This window comes from Numenius arquata, chromosome 11, assembly GCF_964106895.1.
Source record: "Numenius arquata chromosome 11, bNumArq3.hap1.1, whole genome shotgun sequence".
In the NCBI taxonomy this organism is placed as follows: Eukaryota; Metazoa; Chordata; class Aves; order Charadriiformes; family Scolopacidae; genus Numenius; species Numenius arquata.
The window spans coordinates 45,727,215-45,738,307 of NC_133586.1; the positions used below are offsets into that span (position 1 = coordinate 45,727,215).

General features: G+C 53.2%; 1 protein-coding gene across 1 annotated transcript; it reads left to right on the top strand.

Annotated features, from left to right (window-relative positions):
* The first annotated feature begins 1,260 nt into the window (after nucleotides 1–1,260).
* Nucleotides 1,261–3,088, top strand: EGR1 (early growth response 1). The gene is made up of 2 exons (XM_074156290.1): nucleotides 1,261–1,495; nucleotides 1,788–3,088. The coding sequence occupies exons 1-2, from the start codon at nucleotides 1,261–1,263 to the stop codon at nucleotides 3,086–3,088; spliced, it is 1,536 nt and encodes a 511-aa protein (XP_074012391.1).
* Nucleotides 3,089–11,093: the final 8,005 nt, after the last annotated feature.

The following is an 11,093-nucleotide window of genomic DNA, read 5'->3' on the forward strand; positions in this document are numbered from 1 at the left end:
GCCGTCTGCCCCTCCGAGCGCAGCCGCCGGTTCTGTGCGGAGACGGCGCTGGGGAGGGCAGGCGGGAGGGCGCCGCGCTGACGGACCGCCCTTAGGGCGCGAGAGCAGGATCCCGAGCGCTGTCGCTTGCCGCCGCGTCCAAGTCAATAGCGGCTGCAGCCGTGCGGTGCCCGGGGCGCCGGCTTGAGCAGTGCGTCGTTCTCCGCTGCGTGAGGGAGGCGCGCAGAGCCTGGGTCTGCCCCGGCCTGGCGATGCGGGCAGAGCTCCCCCGCTCTCGGCGGCAGCGAGCGGGGTAGGGCGCTCCCGGCAGGCCCCCAGAACCCCCGAGATTCCCTTTCACGAGCGGTTAGCCCCCGCCCGGGGCGCGCTGCCGGTGCCCAGAGAACTCCCCCGCACCGAGCCCGCCGGGCGGGTGGCCCCTCCGCGGAGACGTGGGGGAGGCGAGTAGGGCGAGCCGAGCGAACGCGGGGACGGGGGGGGGGGGGGGAGCGGGAGCGGGAGCGCTGCCTGCGGCGGCGCGAGGGTCTGCCGGGCGCTCCCCGAGCCCCCGGTGCCGCCTGCCCGGGCAGCAGCCGCGCGCTCCCGCGGCCCGGGGGCGGGCGCGCTGCCCGGCGGCAACCCGGCTCCCGCGCCCGGGCTGCTCGCGCCCCCCCGCCCGCGGCCGGAATTGCCATAAAAGGAGTGGGAAGCCTCCGCCGGAACTGAGACTTATAAGGTCGTTTCCTAATATGGAAAGTGTGGCGGGGGCTTCCGGCGAACCGGCGGGGAGGGCGGGAGCCGGGGCTCCCCGCGTCCCGGGACCGGCGGCGCTGCGGCGGTGCTGCAGCGGCGTTGCCCAGGGCGGGGGACAGGCCCGCAGCGGGCGCGGGGCTCCCGGCGCGGGGCGGGCGGGGCCCCCGCGGCCCGGCTTTCCCCGGTGCCAGGCGCTGACGCCAAGCGGGGTCCTCCAGCCCGCATCCATATAAGGGCTTCCTGCTTTCCATATATGGCCATGTACGTCAGGGCCGGGGCGGGCTGCGGCCGGTGGGGACCCGATATATAGAGGAGGCTCCGGGGCGGGCGGGGAGCCGAGCGCTTCCAGCGGGCAGATCCGGGGGGAGCCCCGGGCGGGCGGGGAGCCGAGCGCTTCCAGCGGGCAGCGCCGGGGCGACCGCGGCGCGGGGCACGCAGCAGGCGACGGCCGCCGAGCCCCAGCCGGCCCGTCCGCCGGGCCCGCGGCGGCGGCGCCACCAGCCGTCAGAGCCCTAACCCGGCGCCCTCATGGCCGCGGCCAAGGCAGAGATGCAGCTCCTGCCCCCGCTGCAGATCTCCGACCCCTTCGGCGCCTTTCCGCACTCGCCCCCCGCCGTGGACACTCACTATCCCAAGCTGGAGGAGATGATGCTGCTCAGCGGCGGGGGCCCGCAGTTCCTTGCCCCCCCCGGGGCGCCCGAGAGCGCGGGCTTCGGCGCCGCCGGCGAGCCCGGGGAGCAGCACTTCGAGCACCTGGCGGCAGGTAAGGGCGCTGGTCTGGCCCGGGCGGGCAGGGAGTCCCGGTGCGCCGCGGGGGCTCCGCGCTGCAGCGGCGCCGCTCTCCCGGCGGCGGCGCGGGGGGATTCTCCCGCCTGCGTCAGCGGCTCTGGGCCGGCTGCCGCTGGAGAGCTGCCAGCGGCTCTGCGATACGTTACGCTCAATTATTAATTAACCAGAAGGAAGGATCTGGGGCTGCGCTGCGTGGGGATGGCTCGCGAAGCACTGGCAGCAGCTGCAGTGGCTGCTGGAAGTAATCGCTGTTCCTCTCTTTTCAGACACTTTTCCCGAGATCTCCCTGAACAACGAGAAAACCCTGCCAGAAACCAGCTATCCCAACCAAACGACGCGACTGCCACCAATAACTTACACGGGGCGCTTCTCCCTCGAGCCGGCCCCCAACAGTGGCAATACCTTATGGCCAGAGCCCCTCTTCAGCCTCGTCAGTGGGCTGGTGGGCATGGCTAATGCACCTCCCAGCTCTACACCTTCTTCGTCGTCACCGTCCTCCTCCTCCTCTCAGAGCCCCCCTCTGAGCTGCTCTGTCCAAGCCAGCGAGAACAGTCCAATTTATTCAGCTGCACCAACTTTTCCCAATTCCAACTCTGACATTTTCCCTGAACCGCAGACCCAGTCCTTTCCCAACCCCTCTGGAGCCCCCATCCAGTATCCACCTCCAGCTTATCCGACTGCTAAAACCAACTTTCAGGTGCCAATGATCCCGGATTACCTGTTCCCTCAGCAACAGGGTGAGCTCAGTCTTGTTCCAGCTGATCAGAAGCCCTTTCCTGCCCTTGAGACCAGAGCACAGCAGCCTTCCCTCACGCCACTGTCCACTATTAAGGCATTTGCTACTCAGACTGGCTCCCAGGAGCTGAAGACCCTCAACACTAACTATCAGTCCCAGCTGATCAAGCCCAGCAGGATGAGGAAATACCCAAACCGTCCCAGCAAGACCCCTCCTCATGAGCGACCCTACGCCTGCCCAGTGGAGTCCTGTGACCGGAGGTTTTCACGGTCCGATGAGCTAACGCGGCACATCCGCATCCACACAGGACAGAAACCTTTTCAGTGCCGCATTTGCATGCGGAACTTCAGCAGGAGCGACCACTTGACCACACACATCCGCACGCACACAGGAGAAAAGCCGTTCGCCTGTGACATTTGCGGCAGAAAGTTTGCCAGAAGTGATGAGAGGAAGAGACACACTAAAATCCATCTTAGGCAGAAGGACAAGAAAGTGGAAAAGGCAGCTCCAGTCTCAACTGCTTCCCCCATTCCTGCCTACTCATCCTCTGTGACAACATCCTACCCTTCCTCCATCGCTACCACTTACCCCTCGCCAGTGCGCACAGTGTATTCCTCCCCTGCTCCCTCTTCCTATCCCTCCCCTGCACACACCACGTTCCCATCTCCTTCTATAGCAACCACTTACCCCTCTGGCACCACCACTTTTCAGACCCAAGTGGCCACCTCCTTCTCATCTCCAGGGGTCACCAACAATTTCAGCTCACAGGTGACCTCAGCACTTTCAGACATGACGTCGGCCTTTTCTCCAAGGACAATTGAGATTTGCTGAGATTACCTTCTGGAGCAGGAGAACTCACCTTTTTGATTGGTAGTGTCAGACACGGAGTCTCCAATTACTCCCCCAACACCATTCGTTGCAAGGCTATTTAACTTTTCTTTAAACTTCAGCTGCCTGAAACAACCACCGTTTTAAGTTTTACACCTCTGTTGAATGACTTAATTTGCATGGACTGTGGATGTAAGTTCAGTATAACTTTCCCCGTAAACAATAGTCTTTTATTAGGAAGAAAGGACTTTTGATTAAGTATGTAGCTGATGTAAATTGTACATGTGCCATGGTTTTGCTTTCCTTTAGGTACTATTGATGTGAAAAATCTTTGCATATCCATATCGTATTATTTGGAGTTTGCAGGGCCATATTTTGTAAATGTTAATTCTGTTTCAGTGACAACGCTGTAATGAGTTTCAAACTTCTTTGGGAACAGCACTTACTGTATTTGAGCATGTTAGAGTGATACTATGTAAATATCAACTGATGAGACGCTCACATGTGGCAGAAGTTTTGTTTTTAAAGTTACAAGTCTTGGTGCCTTTTTGTGAAGCCTTGCTGACATCATGCATTTGTGTGAATGGATGCTTTGCATCTTGCCTTAAAGTGAAAGGGATGTTACTCAAAGAATGTAAGGGAGAGCAGGGAATGGGTGGGCAGCACAAGAAAGCCCTGGGGGATGGAATGTAAGCAAAAAAAAAACAACACACCAACCAAACCCCACACCTCTCAAAGTCTATTTTTGTTACAAAAATGTAAATTTATATATATATATATATATATATATATATATTCAGGAGTCGGAATGTTGTAGTTACCTACTGAGTAGGCGGCAATTTTTGTATGTTATGAACATGCGGTTCATTATTTTGTGGTTTATTTTTACTTTGTAATTGTGTTTGTTAAAATGAAAGTGACTGTTTGGCTTCTAAACACATCGAATGCGCTTTCCTGCCAATGGGATATTTGGTGTACAATACCCTTCAGAAAAAAATAAATAAAATATCAAATTGTGCGGAATTCTACATTTTCCTTTAAGTTGCTACATAGAAAGGCTGTGCTGCAGTAACCCTGACTCCTTGAGTGGCTGGGAAGTAACAAGTACCGCTTGTCTCCTGGAGAAATACCCACTTAAAGAAAGGAAGGGAGATCAATCACTCCTAAGTCCAGTTGCTTGCAAAGGCATGGATGGAGTGTGCGCGTCCCTGCATTACATGCATCACCTGCTATTTTGAAGTAGCCATGATTCCTGTTTTCTGGCTTCTCCAGAAGCATGTGAGCTAAACTTAGGAAGAAAGACAATCTTCCCAGTGCTGAAAGCGAGGTTTAAAAACTAGAATCTCAACTGTGTGTTCATAAGTAGTCAGAAGTCTTACTGGATGGCAAGATAATAAAGCAGTTTCTAGGCCGGAAATACAGTAAGGTCAACCCAAATGGCTTGTTGATGGAAGGCAGCCCTCCTCAGCTGGGAGCTGTCACAAGTTCCTCCTTGACACAACACAGGGGACATAAGTGTGTGGGCCTGATGGCCTTTAGTACAGATGTTTCAGCATTTAGAGGAAGAAAGCACTTTCTGCATGGTGGTTCAAAATACATTTCAGGGGGTATGTGAACTCTCTGCAGAGCAAATTCAAGGAGTTTGCATCTATGAGAACTGGTGGTGCAGGTACAGAGGAGGGTTCTGGCGTCAGTCCTTTCAGGCAGGGTCTCTACAAATCACTAAAGTTTTGGGTTGTGAGGAGATGGGATACAGATATAGGCCTTGATGAATGCACCTGGCACAGTGCAAAATGGCAAGCAGTCTCCATCAGGCACAGCATGCCCATATCAACCCCACTTGCTAGGAAGAGGAATCTACTGAAGCCCCTGGGCTAGTCCTTCTTCTTGGGGATGCACCCCACCCCTGGCAAATGGCAGCAACTCTGGAAGATACCTAAGAATTGAGCAGCTGGTAAATCCCAGTCTGTCATCTCTCAGGCAGGACTGTCCTCAGTGGTTTGGGACAAGTGGGAAGGGCCTGTGCTGCTTTGTCTCTGCTGGTTTGTGCTGCAGAGCCAGGTGCAGTCAGAAGCTGCTAACGGTGACTTCACAGCTGGCCCTGATGGGCCTTTTCAGAGAAAAGCACCAGCATTTTTCAACCCAAGGGGCTCTGACCTCCAGCCAAGGAAAACTGACTGGGCAAGCTGAATATTTGGCTTCGCACTGTCTAAAAGCACGTAACCCATGTCAGAAGCCACAGAAACCCGCTTATGGGAGACAAGACAATGAGGAAGGACCTTCAAGTGTGATGCTTCAAAGAAGGAAGCAAATAACACTATGTAAAGCTAACCACATTTTTCCCCCCCACCTCCGGTTCCCAAAGCCAACAGCAAAATAAACAGTATTGACTGAACGTTTTCTGCGAAATCTTCCCGTTTGCTGTTGGTCTGAAGAAGACAGGATTTCTGATACTGAAGAAGTTTGCTCCCAGTACAACTGGGCGGATCAGCCGGTCTCCCGGCGGCTGTTCCCAGGGAAACAGCAGGTTTCCCCACCGACCGAGGAAACCCCTCGCCTTCCGCGCAGGCCAGGCCGCGAGGGGGATGGAAGCTGGGGCGGGGAGAAGGAGGCGAAGGCCCCTCGCTTCTCCGGGCGCTGCCGGAGGATCTCCCCGCCCGCACTGACCCTCGGCTGTCTGTGGGCTGCACCCCGCCGGGGGCGGGAGCGCGGCGGCGGGCGGCCCCCCCCCGGCGGCCGCGGCCGAGCGGAAACGCCGCTCCCGCGGCGGCCGGAACCGACCATATTTGGCATTTCCTCCGCGCCTTGTATGGCACTTCCGAGGTCCAAAAAAGGCGTTTCCTGCTCACGCGCTGCCGGGAGCCTGCCGCGGAGACGACCCCCTCCTCCGCCAGGCCGCCCCGGCGGCTGCGGGCGAGGGGAGGCCCTGCTGCGGCCAGGGCGAGCGGCCGGCGGAGGGCGGGCGGTTCTGAGCCTTTCCTCGCCGCCGCTGCGGGTTCTGTCGTAGGGGCTGAGTCGCGGCTCCGAAATAGGTAGGATGCAGCTCTACGGGGGGAGCATTCGTTTGTCTCGGCTGTTCCTCTGCGGGGCCTTCCCGTAATCCGCTGCGCACCCGCGGAGGTGTCCCGGGGTGGCCGTTCTGTGCTTTGATTACGCTAGAAACACTGATTCTTCGTTTCCCTTTCCCTTTAGAAATAAGGAGATAAAGACGAGCTCGAGCATACTTAAAGAGCCCAGCGTTCCCTGTGATACGCTGCGTGGCCCGTTGCATCGTTTGCAGCGCTAACGAGCGGGAGCTGCAATTAGAGCATCTGTTGGCTGGAGCATCGGCCGTCCGTCTGGGCCGCGCTCCCCGCGGGGCTGAAGAGTGGCCGGGCGCAGGCAGGGCTGTCCCCAGCACGGAGTTCCACGCAGTGGGGAGGCGGGTCGTCCTTCCGCTGGCGAGGAGCCCGGCCCCTTCTCTCGGGGATGAGACCCGCGCCAGGCGGCCTCTGTGCATGGAGGGCCCGTCTCGGCCCTGCTCCCGAGGGCAGAGGTGGGGTGGGGGTCCCCCGGCTCGTCCCCGTTGGCTGGGTGTGACAACCAGGGTCATTTCTCTGCTCTTCTTTTCCCAGGGTCACCTTCTGTGGCATGGGAAGAAAATCCTGAACAGCTGATTCCACTTGCTGCTCGGGTAATCGCATGTATTTTTGCAAGGAGGCAGTTTAGAAAGACAGGTGGGTTCCTGTACCCTTTAAGAAAAATATTCAACTTGGGGTGTATAGGGTGACGAAACCTTAACTCTACATAGGCTCAAGAAAATGTAGGTAGGTGTCTGTGTCTGTCACCTGCATGTACCTGGGAAAGTGGCTCTTGTGGAACTAAAGCTGCCAGTGAGTCAAAAAAAGGCAGGGCTGTCCAAAAAATGCAAAAGCTCTAGTGGCCTTTATCAATAGCTGTACCAAAGATGGTGCCAAACAGTTTTTCCTCCACTCTATAGGTTTTTTTTTTTTCTCTCTCGGCAGACTGTCGAACTGCCACTGTTCTTCCAGGGTTGCCCTTTCTTCTGTTGCTTCAGCACAGGATGGATGGAATGGATCCGGAGTGCTCTGCGAATATGAGGTATGTCTCTGATATGCTTCTACGTTTTTCCTAAGGTTCTTGTAGTACGGACTTTGAAGTTAACGTGAAGGATTTGCCAGCTCTCCTTCTATAGTTTTTCTATGAAATATTTTAACAAAATACTAAAAATAAAATAAATTCTGTTTAGAGCATGTTACGCCTGTGCAAAGCTTACTTCCTTCTGTTTATTTTCTCTTCTTGAAAGCATAATCTTGTATTTTGGCATGCTATTAAATGATACTGTGAAAATAATTTTGTACTAAAAGAAGGAAAAAACTGTTCGTAAGAGTTCAGGTGTTCAGAGGAAGCAGACGTTGTTTCATGATAAAGGCTTTAGGCTTTTTCAGTCAATAAATTTTAAAAAGATCTTATGATAGTACTCAAAAACCTTACTGGGATACTGGCATCTGTCCTAAAAGCAATCAAGGTCAAAGAAGAGACATGGACAAAAATGGACAAACCAGTGTTGCTTCTGCGTGTTTTCCAGGCTTTGCCATGAAGCATCAGCAGCCTCGTAACTAGTGACAAGTCCTGATGTGGCTTTTGTGAGTTGTGGCTTCCAATAATGTCCTTTTTCAATAACGTACAGTGTGTCATTTTGATGTCAGTTGGAAAGAGATTTTCCAAAATGGAAAAGTTTATCATTCAAAGCAGTTGCATATTATGAACTTGCCACGAGAGCAGATCTTCAGAGATGATGTAGTCGGCAGTAGAAGTCATCAGCAACAAGACTTTGCACTCTCTTTGCACTTCTTTGCCAGTCTTTGGGTTCTCGGTTGTAACAGTCAAGATATCATAAAACTGTGTTCCTCTGTGTGTTCGGCACAGCCAAAAGCATTTGCCAGTCTGCCAGTCCTTTTTGGTAGCCTGATGGGTTGTGGCACTGGGGATTTGATTTCTGCCCCCTCCCTCCACCCCCCAAAACATTTGGGGATCTCTTGTCTTGCTGAATGAAACTTTTAAAAAAAGGTTAAAATTGTATAAAATGCAAACTGACTTGCAGTGTTTAAAGTGCAACTGCTAAATAGCTGTAGCATACCATTTATTAGGTGTACTTAAGCAGTTAGATACTTACTGTACATATTTAAAAAGAGAGGTGACTGTATGTAACAGGTTTTTTTTTTTTTTTTTCTGACATTTAGACGGAGTGCTCTGAAGTACTTAATTTCCGTCTGGCCTTCAGCGGCGCGTTTCCCCGGCAGCCCAGTAGCATCTCTCTTGGGCAGTGCAGCTGGCCAGATGTCCCTCCTCATTGTGTAGCTGTGGGTCCATCAGCATTGATTCTGTTTTTCTATTATGCGGAACTATAATTGGGGTTTTTTGTTTTGCAGGTGCCTGGTTGTACGTGTCTCGTGCTGCTCGATAGATGCCCCAGTCCAGGCTTGCAGCTGGTGGTGGAGCCACCTGAGGGGAAGGGGCTAGCCCTGGGTCTGGTCCTTTTGTTTGGTTTTTTGGGTGAATTAAAAAGAAAAGTGTGTGTCTGGGTGGGTGATGATGTCATTTGGGGCACCTCAAAGTCACCGGGAGAGCGATAATGTGGCAGAGAAGCAGGTGAGTGGGGGATGTGGGGGTTACGTGGGGTTCCCCCCCAAAAGAGGCAGGTCACATCCCCAAAATGTCTGAAAATTTGGTGGTGGTGGTTAAAAAATGTTAAAACCTGTAAATATGGGCGTGAGGCATTGAAATGGAGAGCAATCTCTCATTTTCATGTATATTGAAAAATAATACGCGTTTATGTGTGTAAAAGGAGTTCAAAATAAAAACCTTTTATCACAGAATCACATGGGGTTGGAAGGGATCTTCGGAGATCATCTAGTCCAACCCCCCTGCCAAAGCAGGTCCACCTAGAGCAGGTTGCACAGGAACTTGTCCAGGTGGGTTTTGAATGTCTCCAGAGAAGGAGGTTCCACCACCCCCCTGGGCAGCCTGTTCCAGGGCTCTGCCACCCTCAAAGTGACGAAGTTCCTCCTCATGTTTAGATGGAACTTCTTATGTTCAAGTTTGTGCCCATTACCGCTTGTCCTGCCACGGGGCACCACTGAAAAAAAGACCGGCCCCATCCTCTTGACACCCTTCCCTTAATTATTTATAAGCATTGACCAGATCCCCCTCAGTCTTCTCTAGACTAAAAAGACCCAAGTCCCTCAGCCTCCCCTCGTAAGGGAGATGCTCCAGGCCCCTAATTATCTTTGCAGCCCTCTGCTGTACCCTCTCCAGCAGTTGCTTGTCCTTCTTGAACTGGGGAGCCCAGAACTGGATGCAGTACTCCAGATGGGGCCTCACCAGGGCAGAGCAGAGGGGGAGGATGACCTCCCTCCACCTGCTAGTCACGCTCTTCCTGATGCACCCCAGGATGCCATTGGCCTTCTTGGCCACAAGGGCATATTGTTGGCTCATGGTCATCCTATTGTCCACCAGGACTCCTAGGTCTTTCTCCTCAGAGGTGGTCTCCAGCAGGTCAGCCCCCAACCTGTACTGGTGCATGGTGGTGTTTCTCCCCAGGTGCAGCACCCTACACTTGCCTTTATTGAAGTACATCAGGTTCCTCTCTGCCCAGCTCTCCAGCCTGTGCAGGTCTCTCTGTGTGGCAGCACAGCCCTCTGGTGTGTCAACGACCCTTCCTAGTTCTGTATCATCAGCAAACGTGCTGAGGGTACGCTCCATCCCCTCACCCAGGTCATTGATGAATATATTGAAGAGGACTGGACCCAGTACTGACCCCTGGGGGACTCCACTTGTTACAGACCTCCCACTAGATTCTGTGCCCCTAATAACAACCCTTTGAGCTCTGTCTTTCAGCCAGTTTTCAATCCACCTCACTGTCCATTCCTGTAATCCACACTTGCTAAGCTTACCTATGAAGATGCTGTGGGAGACTGTGTCAAAAGCCTTGCTGAAGTCAAGGAAGACAACATCCACTGCCCTCCCCTCATCTATCCAACCAGTCATGCCATCATAGAAGGCTATCGGGTTAGTCAGACATGACTTCCCCTTGGTGAATCTGTGTTGACTATTTCGGATAGCTTTCTTTTCCTCCATATGCTTTGAGATGATGCCCAGAATGAGTCGTTCCATCATCTTTCCAGGGATGGAGGTGAAGCTGACCGGCCTGTAGTTTCCCGAGTCCTCCTTCTTGCCCTTTTTGAAGACTGGGATGACATATCTCTAAGTATTCTATGATTCTATATTATATAAAGAAGTTTAGAATATGAAAAGATTTTAAAAAGATTCCTTTATAAAGAGATATTAAAGTGTCAAAATATACGTCTAAACAGATAGCTTGTATAATTAGATGTTCCATATAAGTGTTAATATGTCTAAATAGATCTGTTAACAGATATTCTATATAAGTGTAAATAGATAATATGTATTCTCTAAGTGTGTGTATATGTGTGTAAACAGATACAGTAAGTGTAAATGTCTATGTTATACAGGGTTTCTAAAACGCAAAGAAAGTCTATTTATAGAAAGGATAAAGGAACTCACCACCCCCTCTGCCCCATCTGTCTTGAAGACGTAAAAGCACTTTCAAAAGCTGCCCCTTTCCCTTTTTCCTTTTCCCCTCCAGTTTGGGGCCGTTACCCCCAAAACGGGGACTTTCCCCCACGGGGCTGTGCAAACCGAGCGGGAGCTGCCGCCACGGCACAAAAAAATACCCCAATCCCCCGATTCTGGGTCTGCGCTGGGGAAAGCCCCCTAATTTTGGGGGGCAAAAGTTCCCAGTTTGGGGCTCCCGAGACAGCTAAATACACCTGGATTTGTGCAGCTGGAAAAAAGAAAACCCCATTTTCATGCAGGAAAGCAAAAATCAACAATGTTGATGTTGTGGATAAGGCGTCAGCCCCGCCTCCCTCCCTGGTCCCCGGGGACTCGCTGCTGTCACCGCCTCGGCCCTGGTGCCACGCGC